Source organism: Prunus mume, linkage group LG4 (genome assembly GCF_029339155.1).
Source record: "Prunus mume cultivar Tortuosa linkage group LG4, ASM2933915v1, whole genome shotgun sequence".
Lineage (NCBI taxonomy): Eukaryota > Viridiplantae > Streptophyta > Magnoliopsida > Rosales > Rosaceae > Prunus > Prunus mume.
Window position 1 is genome coordinate 7,134,954 of NC_142701.1, and position 19,948 is coordinate 7,154,901.

Sequence of the window (19,948 nt, forward strand, 5' to 3'; positions counted from 1 at the left end):
AAAAGTTTGTAGAGATGCATCACATAACTTTAGTGATATACATGCTTAGACTTTTAGCCACTACTTAGAAATTTTATGAGTAATAAACTCCCTAGAAGCATTTTCATTGTTATTACAAAATGAGATATTTACTATTAGAATAGATTGTCAGAATATTATTTTTCATTATAATAAAATTACTACTAATAAACTTTAGCTAGAGAAAGATATAGATTTCTCCCATAAGATATTAAGTGCCCGTTTAGCATTGCTTATTTGGAGTGATAAATGATTTTTTTTTTAAAAAAAAAAATTTAGAAAGCCCAGCCCATTTGGTAAACTATGAGAAAATCATTTATTATTAAAAATTGTTATGAGAGAAAACTATCAAGGAAAGCAGCTAATGAGGTGTTTTCATTTTCTGATTATGCAGGAATTAGTTTCAAAGAGGCACTAGGTTTAATGATTGATAATATTACAATAATACATGTTTATTTTCCTTAACATTTAATTTTAAAAGCAATTATAATTGGTAATTAAATAATCTTATGCATTTATATTTTTACTTGGTCAAATTGGTTTAATGTTATTTTATTAACTTCAATCAATGACTTCCTATGTAGGCTTGTGTGTTGTGAAAACCAACTCAATTTGCATGTCAAGAAGTGTGCCACCCAAAGATAATATGCTAGTGGCCAATTAAAGAACTTCAACATATCCATGAAGCAATGATGAAGAAAGAAGAAGTGCAACTAGCACAAGAAGAAAAGAATTGAAAAGAATGCATGAAGTGCCACATCCATGCCAAAAGAAGAAAGGAAAAGAAGTATGAGATGGAAGCAAACAAGAAGAAATTGAATTCACTTGCTTATGAGGTGTCATCTACTCATGGTGGTGTTGGAATCCATTATGATGCTTCTCCTTCTTAGCCCTATAAATAGAGAAGTCTTCAAGCTTCAAAACACACACCAAACTCACAATCTTCTCTTGAGCTCTCTCTCCTTCCTCCAATTCTTCTAGTTTTAATTTCTTTAGTTTTATTTTATGGGAAACTAACTCCCTAGCTAAGGCTAGGGAGAAAGCTTTTAATATGAGTATGTAATTTTTATTAGCTTGATCCAAACTTAAGCTTTAATGTGAATTTGTAGTTTTGTTCAAATGGAATTTGTAGTTTTTCCTTTTAATTAATTGATGAATGTTTGATAATCTATTTCATGGGTTCAATCATATTTTTCCCATTGTGTAGTAAAAACTTTTATGCTTTTAAAAGAGGAGATAATTACTAAGATTAATAGAATTTCGACGAAGATTATTTTTTGATAGTTTGTTGCCAATGGTACAAGTTATGCTTAGAATACTTCTAAAGGAAATTAAAAAGAGCTTTAATTATTTTGAACAACTACAATGGAAAATATTTTGTGGATCAAATTAATAAGAGTTGCATGCTTATGTTAAAAGTGAAACCCCAATGCCTTAGTGTTTTAATCAATTAAATTCTCTTTAAATCAAATCTTGATTAAATCTACACCTTTATCTTAATTGTTATGTCTCAACTCTGTTATTTTCTTTACACCGCTCTCTGTGGATACAACACTCAGACTTTTGAGCTACACTGTTATACGACACCTTCGCTTGGGTTTTGCAAAGTGGTACACATCAATGATTATGCGGAAATCATTTTCTGATTATGCGGGAATTAGTATCAACAACACTTATAGCAAAAAATTTACCAAATGCCAAACTACTTTCTCTCACAGCAAATTTGACAGTGATTATTTTCACAGCACAGCAATGCCAAACTGGCTAATTAGATTAGAATATGAGCAAATACATCTCTTCAGTTATACATTCAAGCATTTATTTTTAATTTAAAAAATAATCCACAACCTGATATAAAAATTATTACTAAAAGTTGTTCTCATTATACTATTTATTTAGCTAGTATTAACATGGTGGAATATAGAGAACTATATTTAGAGCATAACCAAAAAATTATCACAATTACTCCAACATTTTTAGCGAAGTATGGTTATTTAGGTCAACTTTACATTGAAAATAGTCATCATTTAGATTCATTTTCCTCATAATTAATAGAAGTTATAAGTTTTTATATCTCTCTTTGGAAGAATGTAAAATTAGTTTTCACCAACATACCTCCAAAGTGGTTTACATATAGTATTTACCTAGACAGAGCACAACATATTATTATTATTTCTCATAATGTACTGCTTAGTTTGACAAAATCCGTAAATACAGAGATCTCTACCAAGCAAGATAATAAAAAATACAGAGGAGCAACAATAGCTGAGCTACAATTGTTCAATGATGATCATTTGAACCTCCTTCACCAATCCAACTTTGTAAATATTTATTCAAAGACTACATCAAGAAGACCGAATGACACATATGAATTCAGGATAAGCAAAACATGAGTAAAAGTTTTTTATGAAATCTATAATCAAATAGCATAACAAATCGAAGCAGAAGACAACGACAACTCATACTGAAATAGCTTAGGTGAAGAAGAGCTACACAATATAAACATGATGTTGGAAGCATAACTCCATGTGAAGCTCTCATGATAGTAGAAGCATATCAACTTCATTTCACATGAAGAGATTATCCTAGCAACATAATAGAAGATGGAGCATCAGTCCAAAATTTATCAAAGCAAGATAATCCAACTCTTTGGCACCATACGGCAAGCAAGAAGCGACACTTTTTGGCACCATCTGAAAGTAGAAAAAAGACTCCTTAGACAATCTAAAAATGAATAAAGGCATTATTTTCCAAACACTATAATTTTGCCCTCTTTATAAAAAGGGTTATCTACTGTAGACGTCCCTAAACTTGGCCCCTAGTTGCAATTGGGTCCCTAAACTTTTTTTTTATGCAATTAGGTCATCCAACTCTCTCATTCGTTCCAATTGAGTCCTTCCGTCAATTTGGCTATTAATTTGAGGGCTAAAACCGTCCATTTTAATTTAAAATTTTAAAAATTTAAATATTAAAAAAAAAGGAAGTGAAATAAAATAATTAAATTAAAATAATAAATAAAAAATAAACTTCAAAATAAAAAAATCCAAATCCAAATCCCTCTCTCTTTCGCTCTATCTCTCCCTCTCTCTTGCAACCCATTCCCCCTCCTTATCCCACCCCCTCAAAACCCAAATCCCAACCCAACCTACAACTCACCCCCATCTCCCAACCAGCAACCCATCTCTCCGCCCCGGAATGTCGAATGAAATAGGTCTTACTTGATGCTTGTGCTAAACAAGGAGGTCGAAGAAGGCTGCAAGTGGAAGCAACTGATGCTTTGGTCATTGGTTGACTTCTTGCCCATCCATGCTTGTCATGCTAGCAAAACAGGGGTTCTGGTGGGTTAGAGTAGCTCCTTTAGTCGAAGTATCGGGCCCCTTTTTCGTTGCTAGGTTATACCTTCGAATACCCCAAAAGGGAATTTTGCTATGTTTGGAACCCTATCTATACAAGGGGGTTGATTCTAAGATCTGATCTTATTAATCCCCTATTGTGCATATGTAAATAGAGTCAAGTAAATCCTATGTGGTTTCTACCAATCACAAACTGTTTGATATGGATTTGTATTGTAAACTTGTGAAGATGGAGGTCGGGTTGTTAGGATTGATGATGGATGAAGAAGGTGGAGTTGAGGTTAAAGATGGATGAAAAACCCGAAAGGACGTTTTTACCCACTCACTTTGACAGATAAATTGACAGAGTTGAACAGTAGGATCCAATTGGAAGAATTTATCAAGTTAACTAATGTAATTGCCTAAAAAAAAAGTTCACAGACTCAATTGCAACTGATGGCCAAATTTAGGGATGTCTACAATAGATAACCCTTATAAAAACTTCCCTCATTTTGGGCTGAATCAAAAGTCCCCTTGCTTTTTTGGTTTGGCACTACTTAATAGTGATCGAAATGCCCATTTTCTGTAAAAACGCTTCGTTGCCTTAAACCTTCTAAACCCCTTTCCCATGGCGGCCCTGAAGCTTCTCCTCTCCTCAGCTCGCCGTCACTGCCTTTCCAAACCGCACTCCCATCTTCATCCACCTCCATTTCTAAGCTACCGCAGATCCTTTAGCTCCGAATCCGACCCGACCCAGAACCCGAACCCAAACTCTCCCTCTGCTCAACCCCCTACTCGACAATCCGTGCCGATCGAACCCGTTTCCTACTCTCTCAAGCACAAAGACCACTCCTCACCCGACCCAGACCCAACTTCCAAACCTGAACAAACATCACCACCGCCGCCGAGCGGGCCTCGGGACTTGCCCAACTCACCGAGTCAGGAAACTCGCTCCGAGTGGACCCGTGAAGAGGCTCGGTTCTTAAGGCACGTGCCCTCTATATCTCCGGTATCGTACCGGGTCAAAGTTGCTCCGTTGCCGGAAGATAGGGTCCCTCAGGAGGCCGAGGGAGGCGAAACCGGAGCTGAGAAGGGTGGGGAGAGTGTGAAGGATCACGAGGCGGTCTTGGAGAGAGAGAAGAAGAGGATCCAGGCGGATGGTCGATTGAGAAGGAGGCTTTTCAGGGTACCGGAGGAGGAGGTGGTGGTTCCTTTTCCCACGTTGATTAACGTTGAGAAGAAGGAGAGGAAGCCTATTCTTGATGTAATGGACGCAATTCGCCAAGTCAAGGTCAGTGTAAGGTTTTCTCTTTTTTGTTTGTTTGATAAATCGGGTGTTACCGTTTGGTTGCTGTGAAAATGTGGGAAAGTTAACGGACCTGAAGTTTTCCATTTCCTTGTTACATATTTGGATTTGGGATAGCAAATGGCTTCTACGATACTAACTATACAGTTTATTTGGCATGGTTGTTATTATCTTTCATTTCTCTGGTTTAAGTTTGTTTCTGGGAAATTGAATAATTTTTAAATGTGGTAGTTTTTTGGCTGAAGAAATGTGGTCGAAGTATATGGAGTGTTTATTTTAATTCACCTTTTTCGTTCTGGGTAATATATATGTTATACTTGGAGGTCTGGCTGGCGTATGAACTCAATTTGGTTTGCTAAGGTTTGTGAGACTTAAGTGAGAACATCTAGAAATCATGACCATTTTTCACGTGCATATTGAGCTCGCAGCAGATGTTTTTTCTCTCAGTCCAGTTGGATTTATCTTTTTAGTTTATTGTTCTTGTTGTTGAGATAATAGCTATATTATAATTACATGGATCTCTTTAGACTTTATTTTGGGTCATAGTTTACGTAAGAGTATTTTGTTTTGCATGTGTTTCCCATTTCTAATCTCTTCTTCTCATGTTCTAGTTGTTTTACAGGCTAATGCCAAGTGCAAATTTGATGAAACTGTTGAAGCTCATGTTCAATTGGGTATTGACGCCAAGAGAAATGTAATATGCCAACTCATCTGAGTAAAATCTTCTCTTATCTCAAGCATAACTTTTTTTTGTGAAATAGACTCTGATATGTTGACCAGTAACCTATGCAAATATGAAATATATAAAAGCAGTTCATAGTTTTAGATTTTCAATTCATCTCATGGCTCAATAGCCATTAAATTTAAAAGATAAACCTATACGAGACGGTACAAAATAAAAATGTGTGGGCATGATAGTCAATGTGAGATCAAGGTAACTCCCAACAGTTCGATTTGTTTATAGCTATCCATGTTCTTTTTTAATAAGGTGAACAATCTCACATGTGTATGGGTGCGTATGAGATGGCTAATAGGCATTAGTAGTTGGGCAGAATTGTTGAAACACCTAATATTTCAAAGAATGTTTTGAAGAAACCATTAATAAATGTTTATATTGATTGGACTTCAAGATGGTTGATTGGAATTTCAGGATTTTTGAATGAACTCCGTGTTTTGGACTCAAAATGTCTTGACGTTAAGCAAAAAAAATTTATGTGACTAATCCTTTTAAACCATTGTCTGTCAGTTCCTTGTACTCATTTTTTTCAATTCTAAAAGTGACCTTCACTATTCGTGGGCGTAGGCACCCAAATATGTTTAGTCTTGACTGAGGGGTCTTTAAATTTATCGTATTGTATCATTTTCTGACTATACCTTTAGACCATAATGTTGTGGCCTCATCTGATTGTGTCAATTTGCAAATTTTCAGTAGAAGTTCTCAAACTTAGTGCTATGCTTTCCAAACAGTAACTAGTAAAAGTTCTTGCTTCTACTTTTTTATTTCGTGCTTGCAATTTTACATGTAATTATTATTTTTAATGTTTCAAACTCCTGTTTGAAGATTCAATTTACATGGACTGCTACCTGATTGAACTGCAGGCAGTTCGTGGTAATATGACTTTGCCTCATGGTAGTGGGAAGGTAGTTATCTAAACTTTGCTAAATCATGCTGGAGTTTTTCCATCTAACTTAAATTCTAGTTGGCTTGTGTATGACCACTGTTATTTTTCAGGTTGTCAGGGTTGCTTTCTTTGCTGAGGGCACAGATGCAGATGAAGCTAAAGCTGCAGGAGCAGATATTGTTGGCGGTGTTGAACTTGTGGAGGAAATTGCAAGTAACGAACCAACCCTTGTTGCTACTACTTGCATTCTAAATATTACACTAAAAAGAGAAACTCCTATCTACTGGATATACTATGCAATGATTTTGCCGTTTCAAAATTTCTGATTTTTGGTTTTGATCTAAACTTCTTTCTATCATAAATGTCATTTGGTTTATGTGGGTTCATATGAATCTTACATTGCTTCAGTTGAAGAAGTAATCAAACCATTGATGACCTGAGCTTTGTATCATGCAGGCACTCATAAGCTCAATGTTGACAAGTGTTTTGCAACAAATGAAATGATTATGCGCCTGGCAAAGGTTTTTGAGTCGTAATTGTTTCATGTGGGATAAGTCATCTTCATTACTTTATTAATCGAAAGGGAATCTTTAATGTTTTGCAGATTGCAAGGATTCTTAGAGAGCGTGGTTTGATGCCTGACCGGAAAGTGAGTTAATCATATTGTAATTTCTTATTCAATTCGCAGGTCTGTGGGCAAACTACTAATGTTGGTTATACTATGTATCATATAGCTAGGCACTGTCACTAATGACATCTCTGGAGCACTGCAAAAAGTAAGACAAGGTCATATTGAGTATAGAATGGACAGAACATCAATTGTACACGTGGGACTTGGAAAGGTACCATAGTCTTAGTCCAAATACAGTGTTCTATTTTTACTTTTCTGGAGACATGGAATTCACTTTCTTATTTTTCTTATCTATTGTCCTCACCATTCTTTCTTTTCAGGTAAGCTTTACAGAGGAGTACCTGCGTGAGAACATTGGTGCCTTTATGAGTTCTCTTTTGCTGGCAAAGCCTACGGGATTAAAAAAGTGTAAGTGGCACAAATTACTCATGTTTCCTATAGCGTTATTCGTGGGCTAAACTAAGTAAAGTTCAAATTTGATTTTAATGTTCAACCATAGTTTTACACACTCGGTTTCTTGCTCTTGCATATGAGTGCAGAGGATCAAGTTTATTAGCCATGTTTATTCTGAGCACTTCATGAGCTATTTGGTTCTGCTCAACAAGAAGTTCAGCTCAATTTGCTTGTTAGATAAATGAACCAAACTTGATACTGAGGTGCAGGCTCTTTTTTTCATTTTTTTATTATTATTTATCAAATGAGCCTAATTTAGAAAAATCTAAGCTTTGTTGTGCCTAAGTTAGAAATTTATTGAAATTTGTTCATCAATGTTGTCATCATGATATACGTTGTTGACCTATGCTTAATACAAGTTTTTGGCATACAACGATAGTCTTAACATGGTATCAGAGTTTTGGTTGAATTGTTCTAGGAGGTCTTAATTTTGAGATCTCTCATCCAATTCCCCACTTATTTTTTAACTGACAAGGTGCAGTTCACCTATTTATTTCTCCATGAGGATACACGTAATAGAGGGTGTGAGATTGATATTTGTTGTTGATTCATTTCCTAATAACTTAAGTTTGTGTGGCCCAATAATCGTCTAACAGCTGTAAATTCTCAATTGCTGTAACTGAAGTGCAGATGCATGACTCTGTTGACAGTTAACTTCATTGTTCATGTTTAATCTTGGTGTAATGTTTGACCCAACTGCATGGTTATGCTGTATTATATGTTCCTCACCCTCAACACCTTGATTGCATGAAGCTCTTTCGAGTATCAAAGCATGTCTCTGTAGTTGTTTCTTTTAAGGCCAAGTTGAGAATGCCCTTGAATGCATTACCCACCCCTGAGCCAGACATGAGCTGAAGACATTCAGCTTGATTACTTCTGAGCCACTTAAAGCCGCTAACTTTCTCCTAGCCAAGCTAGAAAATCGTAGAGGTCAGCTTGGCTTAACTCATCTGCAAGTCTACATGATAAGTAATTGCAGTAGTAATTCCAAGATGCAATTATGATCTTGGACTGTAAAAGATGCCAAACAGTTGGGTGAACGCTGTTGGGCTTCAGGAATTACAGGGCAATAAGGGATAGAAGCTAAACATCCTTTGGGGAGGCTCTAATATCTCTCTACCCAACTCTTTGTCTAGCAGCCAAGAACAAGAGAGCTACTTAAGTGTCAAATGCAAAAACCAACCCTAGGACTAGGAGAGTGGCTCTTTAAGTTAAATTAATGGGAGTTCTCGTGCACTCTTAATTAATTGATTAGAATTATTTTATTATATTTTTTTTGGCATATGTTTCTCTAAATCTCTACATCTCTTTTTGACGTTTATGAAAATCATTTGCACAGCTTCCAAATATGCTGGGTATATTAACTCCTTCCACATATGTAGCACGGTAAGCTCACAACCCTTGTTTTTGTTTTTGCATAATTTTTTCTTTAACGTTGAGCCATGCATAGATCCTAATCCTGTCAATTATGTGCAGATGGGTCCAGGAGTTCCAGTTTCAATACAGTCATTATCCAAAGCTGCAGATCACTACAATAAAATGCACCTCAAGTGATGTGCTCTGTTGACATTTCCAACATAGATCAGTGGTTCAATCTTTGTTTTCTGTGATTTTTTACCCTTTTAGGAAGTGAGGGCTCTCATTGTCTCTCTCAGAGCAGGAGGATATTGATCGGGTTCAATGGAATAGTAGATCGATGTGGCTAGGATTACGCGAGTTAATATCTTGTTTTTGGGTCAAATCTGCCGGGCATCCGAGTATTTTTGCATATGGAATTTTGGCAGTACTGCTTCATCAACATGATCTTCATGTTTCATTGCTTAATTAAGTCACAGATTTGACCAAAAATAAAAGGTTCATGTTTCTCCTCCTTGTAACTGTTCGTCTCTTAAATAGCTTCTCGATTTGGTCGCATGATCTTCAACTCGAATGACACTATTTAAGGGACACTTTGTTGAGCCCCTCCAATATATTTCGATGATCCGAACCATTAATTTTTTGGTTATGTTTTGAGTTTAGAAAATAATAATAATAATAATAATAATAATAATAAATTGCAATTAACTATACTAAAAGAACACAAAAGTAATGAGCTAAAATAATTTTCTTGCAATTTTTACTGAAGTTCAATAAAAAAAATACAAATTTATAAATAAACTCCATCATATGCATGTATTTATAAAAAAATTCAAACACTATTTAAACATAGAAATACACCCAAAATCAATAATTGTATATTTTTTGGGTATGTTTATAAATGGGTTTTGAGTGTGTGTAATGATGGGTTTTGGGTGTTGGATTTTTTTATAATTTCAGCCCTCATTTTGGGTGTTTTAGTGAAACTCCCTTAAAAAAAACTAGAGTGCTGCCAGAGATGATTATCCTTGAAAAGGATTTGTAGACATTGCTTCGGTAATTTTTATCTTGGCATTTATTGATGATTTGTTTTTTTATACAAGCGATGTTAGGTGAGGTGAGACCAAACTTAAGATCCAGGGTCTATAAATAAATGTTTTTAATTAGCTGAGCATGAGTCCGTGCATTCATTTCTCGAATTGCGAATAAGGCGAATTTCATACAACGGATAAAAAGGAAAGCAGAAAGTGCTTGTCATTCCAGTGTCCTATTTTGTTTTTACTTCGTAGATAGCAATTGTTTTTAATTAATCTTAGCATGGCCCATACTTTTTTTCTATAAAACAATAATGACCCATTCTCATTGTCATAGTCTGTCTTTGCTTGAATGATTGCATCTTATTGCCTAAGATATTTGAAACGAACACCCCCCAACAACCCACCCCCCAAACAATACAAAAAAGCCTAAGATATTACTAGTAAAATGAATTGCGAAAAATGAACAATTATTTTGGTGCCATTTTTCTTTTTAACAATGAAGAACTCTCAAGTTTAAGTTCCGTCTCTTCCAATAATTAGAAAAGAACAAACATGACCTAAACATTCAGAATTGTTCGCTTCAGCTCAGGTTTTCACTTCGCTTAGGCAATTTTTGGCCTTCCTTGGCTTTTATATTTTTCTAATTAATGGAGGAGGAGGGATTCAAACCCAGAACCCGTTCTAACATTAGAAAAATTACTTCCATACTAAAAAAGGGTGTTGGCTTCAAATCTTATAAACCACATTTATTCAGTAGAAATAAAAACCAAAGTGCAATAAATGCCTTTTTCATTTTTTTAAATATACTTGAGCCAAATGATTACTGTTCCCCGCGCCACAAATCAAGACAAATACAAGAACGAGAGAGAGAGAGAGAGAGAGAGAGAGAGAGAGAGAGTCTTACAAACTCCAAAGCTCCAAAATGTTATTCTCTCCCATCCTCTACTGAGTTGAGGGTTAGGGTTACGCTTTTCTGCTTGGAATTTATTTGGTGAGAGAAATGGAGGAAGAGGATGAGTATAGAAGGAAGGAGCGGTTGGCATTGGTGGTCATTGTGGTGCTTGCTTCACTGGCCGTGGCTTCCTTACTCGTCGCCTTCAGCTACTACTGCTACATTCGCAACAAGGTCGCCAAGCGCTTCGAGAACCACAAGGGTGAGATACTTACTTACCCTCTGTTTGTTTGCTAAGAAAATGCAAGAAAAAAACAGAAAATTTCATCTTTTTATACATTCTACTGTTGTTTTGTGGGTAGGAGTTCACTATTTATGCTTATAAGAGCGTTTGAGGTCACCCACTTAATAAAATTAGTACTTTTTATTGAAATCACTTGGGTTTCTGTGGAAACTCAAGGACATAAAGACAAAAGTTTGAGTCTTTGTTCTATAATTATGTTGGATGGTGCCTTTTGTTCTTTCTTGCATGCTTTTGGAATTACAATGAAATTTCCTTTCATTTTGTTGTTGTTGTTGTTGAAGGGTTTGGGAATGAGGACAAAGGTGCTTTGTCAAATCTGCAAGTTGCTTCCAGTAAAGGACTTCAGGTCTTCACCTTCAAGCAACTACATTCTGCTACTGGTGGTTTCAGCAAGTCAAATGTGGTTGGCAAAGGAGGATTTGGGTTAGTGTACCGAGGTGTTCTCCATGATGGGAGGAAAGTTGCAATTAAGTTTATGGACGAAGCAGGAAAGCAGGGAGCAGAGGAATTTAAAATGGAGGTCTGATCTTAGTATTCATCCTGTTTACTTTGGCCCTATTAGTTCCTAGGAATGTGATGGGGAAAAATGGCTGAAGTTCACAATACCGTCTTTAACCCTTGGCAGTTGAACAATTACTCACCTGAGCCAAATGATTTTGTAGGATTTGGTTGAGTCGATAACTCATATTCTTATACCAAAACACCGAAATATGCAAGTTTTGAGTTCCCCACTTTAACCTTTGGCAATAATAAGTTGAGCAATAGATTTACTTTTCAGATCGTGTAAAATTGGTCATTGATTGGTTGATAATTAAATGCAGGTGGAGTTGCTAAGTCGGCTGTGTTCTCCATATTTGTTGGCGCTGCTTGGGTATTGCTCAGATAACAATCACAAATTGTTGGTATATGAGTTCATGGCAAATGGTGGTTTACAGGAACATTTGTATCCTGGGAGTGGTAAGTATACCTTTTTAACAGTTTATTGCTTTCTGATATACTGATTGGATAATGTTCTTTTGCATGATTAATTACTAGGCTTTGGGAATAGAAAAATATTATGAACACCCCATGTACTTTGCAATCTGTGTCATATGATAGTATTTCATCTGTATACTGTGAGTTAAAGCCAGGCTTCGATCTTTGCTGCTTGCATTATGCCCTTTTTAGTTCTCTCTTCACACGCTCTATCATTCCAATCATGATACTTCTTTGCCCGACCCTACAAGTTTTGTTTGTCCATTACAGTTGGCATCATTTCTATGCATAATTGTGGTTGTCCTGGTCACTATTCTTTCATGTTTAAATGTCTGAAAAAGATGGTTTGCTGTTGGATTAACTGCTCGAATTCGGTCGTGCAGGTCCTAATGCTCCCTCCATGAAGTTAGACTGGGAAACTCGGTTGAGAATAGCTCTTGAAGCTGCAAAGGGTTTGGAGTATCTCCATGAACATATTAGTCCTCCCGTGATTCATAGAGATTTTAAGAGCAGTAACATTCTCTTGGACAAATATTTTCATGCCAAAGTTTCTGATTTCGGATTGGCCAAGCTTGGATCTGACAAGGCTGGAGGCTATGTTTCCACCAGAGTATTGGGTACACAGGGATATGTTGCCCCAGAGTAAGAACATCTAAACTTTTAGCTGCAATGTGCTTATTGGTCAATTGATACTGTAAGAGTTACCCATATTTCTAATTCCCCTCATAGTCTCAAATATTAACTATGAAATAGCAGCTGTTATTAATTCAGTTTTACACATGTGCTTCATTATACAGGTATGCGTTAACAGGGCATCTGACAACTAAATCAGATGTGTACAGTTATGGGGTTGTCCTTTTGGAGTTGCTTACAGGCAGAGTTCCAGTTGATACGAAAAGACCTTCTGGAGAAGGTGTTCTTGTTTCTTGGGTGGGTTTCTTAGGTTTATTTTCACTTCCTGTAATAGAGTAATACTTTGTGTCATAACGAGTAACGCTTTACCCTATTCATTTTAGGGTCATATCTTTCTTGACAGTATTTCTTTTAAGAATCATTTTTCCCCTTAATTGTTAAGACTTCTTTTCGTTCTTTTAAATGATCTGCACTGTAGGCTTTGCCTCAGCTGACAGATAGGGAGCAGGTTGTTCAGATCATGGATCCTGCATTGGAGGGTCAGTACTCATTGAAGGAGGTCATTCAGGTGGCAGCAATTGCTGCGATGTGCGTTCAACCCGAGGCAGATTACAGGCCACTGATGGCAGATGTTGTGCAATCACTGGTCCCACTTGTGAAGATTCACAGGTCAACTTCAAAGGTAGGCAGCTCTTCTAGCTTTCATGCAACAAAGTCACCAACACCGCAGAGTTGTAAAGCAAGTCTATGAAACAAGTTGAAGACATGCATAAATTATCTCCGTAAGGCTTCTTAGGTATCTTATACTTCTAGGGTTTTTGTAGTCTGCTAATTTGATAGAAGAGGAAACTAGATTGAAGTAAATATAATGTTATCTAAATTATGTAATAATATAATTGGAAACATGTGACAGTTAACATGCTTACAACTTTCCTGTTCAAGATCTTATTAAGAAATGGTCGACAAGCTGAGGCTCTGCGTAATCCAGTTGATGATTCAAAATTAAGGCACAAGATTGGTTGATCATACGGTCATTGACTGTGCGCCTAATTTCGTTTCATCCCTTTTGACCTCCTGTTTGTGTTTTACTGTGTTTGCCGTTGGAATTTCATAATTTGGTTATATCAATTTGGTCTTGGAAATGTGTAAATATTCATAATTTTGATTTGCTAACATGTTAACTGGACCGATTGAAGAACAAACAACCAATTCTTTATATAACTGTTTTTTGCATGAACAATGGATCGTCAATTTTGTTGAGTTTTCTTCCAGTAAGTTTGGTATCAAAAGCGATATGGTGTTTGACATTACTGAAAGGGAAGGAGAAAGAAGGGGAATGCCATAGCAATGGTTCCTTCTTTTGTAATCAATTCAAGTTCAAGCCTGTTTGCACTCTTTAAAGAGCAAACAGCCTTAAATTTTAGCAACCATCGCGTACTATTGCGTATTTAGTGGGTCAAATTTTAGACATGAAATATTGGTACTGAAGCATGGAAGAGGAACAAACAGGAACGACTGTTTCACGTTGGAATGTGAAGGACCAACTATTTAATCCACTCTGAGCTCAACTCTCGAATCACGTGCAGACAACTATGTTTCCAGTTACTGGGTGGTGTAGAGAAAGCCTTAGCCCTTTTTTATACAAGTCTATTTACAAGGAGCTAAATTGGTGATGCAATTTTCATTGCTCTACTGTTCTGCAAGCTTGCATGCACTCACGTCGGGTTGGTGGAAGAAAAAGGTCTTCTAGGCAAACATGCTAAAGTAGCACCATTAAGCTTACTCTTCTTTTTTTACCCAAAAAAAAAAAACAACAAAAAAAGCTTACTCTTCTTCATGACATTGACATAGGCTTCCGGCATGAGCAAATCATAGGGTCGCTCTCTTGCTAAGTGAGGAGAGCCGCATGTCATATCTAGGGTTCCCCCTCAAGGTCAGCTGTTGCCGTCACTCCTCCTTAGCCCGCGATGGTTTTGTTGTCGTCTCTCCTTCACGCCACGAGCTACTAGTTTTGTCTCCTCCTTCTCTACTCGGGCTCATCGCAGTAGCTACTCGATTGGTCCCTTGGGATTTTATTGGATCTCGTATGGTTTCGATTGTGAGTACAGTCAGAATTAAGGCTCTCTGTCCTCGTGTCTCCCTCGCTCCACCCACCTGTTGGTTTCATTGTCTATGACTCTGGGTCCCTGTCAGTGGTTTCCTAAGTGTGCTAGTGTTGAGGTGATTCCTTGGATTTTTGCTATGTTGTCTCTATATTTCTCCTTCGTATGGTGTGTTTTTTTTATTTGACTTGGCTCGGTGGTTAGAGTGGAAATTCTGGTCTCTGCTATGTCTGTATTAAGCTGGAACGTGCAGTGGCTTGGCAATCGTCGTACGTTCCATGATCTTAGAAACCTCTTACAACACAAAACACCATATATTGTTTTCCTTATTGAGACTCGTATGAATGCTGTCCAAATGAGTGGCTTGGTCCGGAGACTTGGTGTGGGTGGAGTCCTCTATGTTCCTCGTGAATGGTTCTTTGGTGGTCTCTATTTTCTTTGGAACACTGGTTTACAAGTTGTGTTGCTCTCATCCTCTTCCGGACATATTGATGCTCTGGTTACCTTTCCTAATTCCTTTGTTACACAAATTACTAGGTTCTATGGTCATCCTCACCTTACTCGACGGATTTATTCTTGGGAGCTTCTTCGCCGTTTGAGTTAGGTGAATATTGGTCCATAGATGTGTTGTGGTGACTTCAATGAGATTCTGTCTACGGACGAAAAAAGTGGCCCTCGTCTCCACTTCGTCTGTCAAATTGAAGATTTTCAACGAGCAATTGACGATTGTAATCTGCTTTCATTTGATTTTGTGGGTCACTTTTTTACATGGACGAACAACAGCAAAAATGACGCCAAAGTTCAAGCTCGATTAGACAGAGGCTTTGGTAATTTAGCTTTGCTTCAACAGTGGGGCAATTTCACCATCTACCATCTTTCGACATATTCTTCTAATCATCACCCTCCCTGACGCATAGCCTGGTGTTGATGTTTGGTGTCGTTGGAGTCCATGTCATTTCCAGTTTGAGGAATAATGGACAACTGACAAAGACTATGAAAGAATAACTCAAGAAAGATGGCGTTGTCAGGAATCTCCTACTACTAATCTTTTCATCTGTGCTAAGCGCTTATCAAAGTGGAAAAGTCAAAAATTTAGTCATATGAATTGCAATTCAGTCTCTGTATACCTCTCTGGCTTCCTTTCAAACTATTACCCCGTTTGAAGCCATTCTCTATAGCAAGAAATTGGTTGCAAATGAGCTCGATAGGTTACTAGAACTCGATGAACTATATTGGTGCCAACGTTCTCGTGTCAATTGGCTGCAAGCTAGTGGCTGTAACACTTCCTATTTCATAAGATTGCCAATCACATAGCCAAAATTAATTCTATGGCACAGATTTTTTATGCTAATAATATATTACAAAGTGATCCCGTGAAGATTGGTGTTGTATTTCTCGACTACTATGATAATCTTTTTTCTTCTGCATGCACAGCTATGAGTAATGAAATTTTTGATGCTGTCTCTTCCTGGTTTTCTCAACTGACTCAATGGTATCTGTCTTTTCTCTTCACCTGTGAGGAAGTGGAAATTTCCATCAAATCTATGAAGCCCACTAAAGCTCCTGGTCCTAATGGGATGCTGGCTTTATTCTATCAGCATTACTGGAGTATTATTGGCTCAGATATTTGTCAACTCTGTTTACAAGTTCTTAATAGGAATGGTGGGGTGATTTCAACCATACATTGATCGCCTTAATACCGAAAATTATGTCCCTCCTGCGTAATTGAATTTCCCATTAGTCTCTATAATGTTTTGTATAAAATTATTTCCAAAGTTCTTGCCAACAGGTTGACAAAAGCAATGCTGGATGTCATATCAAAATATCAAAGTGCTTTCATCCCTCACCATATGATCTTGGATAACGTCCGCTTGGTCACCTCATTTCTACTTGAGGTCTACGCCAAGGAGATCATCCCTCATCCTATTTATTCCTCTTAGTGGCTGAAGGTTTTTCCACATTACTTCACAAAGCTAATCGGGACTCTCGAGTCTATGGGGTTTCTATTGCTCATTCTGCTTCTTCTCTTAATCAACTATTTTATGTAAATGGCAATCTCTTATTTTGTGATGTTCAAGTTACCCAGATAATGAAATTGAAGCTCCTTTTTAGTCTTTATGAAGTAGCCCTGGGGCAGCAAATCATTTTGCTAAGTCCGCTCTCTATTTTAGCCCATCCAACCCTGAATTAGTTCAAGCTCAACTTCAAGCTCTTCTGGGGGTACTGGTCATTCATTGCCATGAACGTTATTTAGGTCTTCCTACTATTGCCGAAAAAAATAAAAAACATATGTTCAAAGCTATCAAAGATCGCATTGGAAGAAGATTTCAGGATGGGAAGGTAAACTTATTTTCACATATAGGAAGGAGGTGCTTATTAAGGCGGTGTGTCAGGCGATGCCTACCTATAATATGAGTGTCTTTCGTCTACCGGCTGGCTTATGTTCTAAAATTGAGAGTATGTTTGCTCGTTATTGGTGGTCTAAAGGCAGTGGAAAAGATATCCATTGGAAGACCCAGAAGGCTTTTAGCAAGCACAAAACTAAAGGAGGTCTATTTTCGAGAACTTATGTGCTTTAATTAGGCTTTGCTTGCCAAACAAGGGTGGGGACTTCTGGAATTTCCCAAATCCCTCATTGCACATGTGCTTAAAGCTCAGTATTTTCCAAAGTCTGATTTTCTGCATGCTCAAGGGGGTTTAACACCTTCTTTTACGTGGCAGCCGATATTATGGGGTCACGAACTCTTTTCCCATGGTCTTCAATTGCGTATCGGTGATGGCCGACTTGTGAACATCTACACTGATCTGTGGGTACCTCACCATCTTATATTTACTATTCAATCTTCTCTGTCTCCTTGTGGATTCTAGAGTCAGTGCTCTTATTTGATAGGAACTGCCCCGGATTCCCTCTCCAATCCTTGACGGACCCTGCTTCCCTTCTGACATCTACTCGATGATGGACCCATTTTACTAAAAAAAAGCCTAGTAGCCCTACTTAAAATGAATAAACAATCAACTTCTACTGAAATTTCAGCAGTCTCCTTTCAAAAATGGACTTTACCAAATTTTTCACTTGTCAAATACAATAGAAAAACAACCAACTACCAGAACACCCAAAGCAGTAGCACATGGAAAATACAAAATAAGCCTCCGACCTCATAAACAATCCTTTAAAATCAAAGCACTAACACGGATCAAACAAACTCAAACAGATCAATTTGCGGCTGCACCTAGGTTAACCCTGGTTGCCTGCGTACTCTTGAAGAGAGATCAAGCCACGCGTAGTTCTTCCAACTAAAAGGATCACAATTCGGAAAAATATACTGATATTGTCCAAGTAAAACCAACAATTAAAATTATATTCATTCTCAACTTCAATTTTCACAAGGCATAAAACTAAATATTTTATAAATTCCTTTCTTCCCATGATTCAATAACTCAAAACCATTTCCCTGTAAAGACTCACATGTACTATGCATAGCTCTTTTAAAACTAACCGTTTACTTTGAAACTCAAATTACTTTTCCAAAATCATTTTTTCTGATAACCATACCCTATCCAAGGCGTATATTGCAAAGCAACACTGTCCAAGTATCATAACAATGATCACACCTGTGCCGAGCACTCACTATGCACATACTCAAGAAAATCCCACCATTGTTCCCACTATACTTTTATCTTTACATAAACACATTTCCCAGACACGCACGACGGAATCCTCGACGACCGTGCAGCTAAACTTAATCCCCGGACACAACCGACAGAATCCTCAACGCCCATTCGACTAGAACTCAAAACCACTATCTCGAATCCCAAAACACAAGGTCATAAAATTATAAAATAGAAACTCAACCCACAACCAGATTTCTAATAAACCACTAAACATTATTCATTTACACAATAAATATAATAGCTCAGATGAACACGTAAGACATTTATAATAATAATAATAATAATAATATCCAATATCTAAATAATCCAATTTATATCACATAAAACTCACCCTTTTCTTCTCCTAATTTTGTACCCATTATATATATATATATATATATATCTCTATATTACACAACCAACACCATCATCATGTACCAGGGAAAAATAATCCAACATGGGGATCGTTTTAATTAGACCATATGACATAATCCTCAATACTCATGTGGCTAGGGAATGAACAGTCCAAATTGGGGACTATTGCTTCCCATACACATGGTAGAATCTTTAATACACGTGTGGCTGAATATCCATCCTACACGCGTAGAATGTCGGTCAAGGGCTTTGGTACACCTAGTCAAGGGTGCCTGGTATCCCGGCACACCTCCAAAGAGTTACCGTGTGTTTAATATATCAAGTATCAATATCAGGGGAGGTACATATAATAGTACACATCATATATTGGGGGGAAAATAATCCAACACGAGGATTGTTTTACTGGACCACATGGCAGAATCCTCAATACTCATGTGGCTAGGGAATGAGCAGTCCAACTGGGGGACTATTCCTCCTAGACAGACACGATAGAATCCTTAATACACGTGAGGCTAAAATAAGTCTTATGAGCGCTGAATGCCAATCAAGGCACACCCCGCCAAGGGTGCCCGGGTAATTAACATCTCACACGTTGAAAAATACCGCAACGCATGGGTGGTTATCATCCATATCAAACCAAGGAAGGTACATATGATGGTGCAATTCAAAAACCCATATCCAAATATTATATATACTCTCAACATGCAATCCTTTATACATAATAATGATAACGACAATAATAGTAATAATAACAATAATAATAACCATAATAATAATACCGATAATAATAATGACTATATATTCTCTGAAATCCTCATGTCACACGAATCCCATAATCTGATCAGACCATACTTTCCATAACCTAATAAATCAAAAATAGACTACGTTCTCATTCAAAATCATTTATGCACAACATACTTTTCAAAAAACTAGCTTTCATAATTCATCGATTTCAAGCCATCGAGCATATATTTAAATATAGACATATAATCAGACATTTAATTAATTTATTATTCATGCCAAAACCCGGTTATCCAAGTCATTCCCAATTTCACACAATTAAACATAATATAACATGCTAGGAAAGTAGAAGCAATTTCATAATAATTCATAAACATTAAAAATTATAAAATAATTATAAAATAAAATAAAAACTCTCAAAGCATAATGCCAATTTAGAAATAGACGTCCAAGTACAATTACAACTACTAAAAGGCCTCAACCGAGAATTTAAATTCAAAACCCTAGTTTTCGGAAACTT

At 37.0% G+C, this 19,948-nt stretch overlaps 2 protein-coding genes across 3 annotated transcripts; both read left to right on the forward strand.

The window, feature by feature from the left end:
- The first annotated feature begins 3,862 nt into the window (after positions 1-3,862).
- Positions 3,863-9,239, forward strand: LOC103328318 (Ribosomal protein L1p/L10e family). Of its 2 annotated transcripts, XR_016126086.1 has the most exons (11): positions 3,863-4,641; positions 5,279-5,350; positions 6,256-6,297; positions 6,389-6,491; positions 6,735-6,799; positions 6,883-6,927; positions 7,013-7,120; positions 7,230-7,317; positions 7,449-7,565; positions 8,702-8,748; positions 8,839-9,239. XR_016126086.1 is itself a non-coding variant. In XM_008230707.2 (10 exons), exons 1-10 carry the CDS (start codon positions 3,979-3,981, stop codon positions 8,914-8,916), a joined length of 1,311 nt encoding a protein of 436 aa, XP_008228929.2. In that variant the 5' UTR covers positions 3,865-3,978; the 3' UTR covers positions 8,917-9,239. The 2 variants fall into 2 exon arrangements, 1 of the variants encoding a protein (XP_008228929.2); XM_008230707.2 differs by lacking the exon at positions 7,449-7,565 and having other exon boundaries at positions 3,865-4,641.
- Positions 9,240-10,453: 1,214 nt separating this feature from the next.
- LOC103328319 (Protein kinase superfamily protein) lies at positions 10,454-13,535 on the forward strand. The gene is made up of 6 exons (XM_008230708.2): positions 10,454-10,909; positions 11,233-11,471; positions 11,773-11,908; positions 12,310-12,568; positions 12,724-12,856; positions 13,038-13,535. Exons 1-6 carry the CDS (start codon positions 10,756-10,758, stop codon positions 13,308-13,310), a joined length of 1,194 nt encoding a protein of 397 aa, XP_008228930.1. The 5' UTR covers positions 10,454-10,755; the 3' UTR covers positions 13,311-13,535.
- The last annotated feature ends 6,413 nt before the right edge of the window (positions 13,536-19,948 follow it).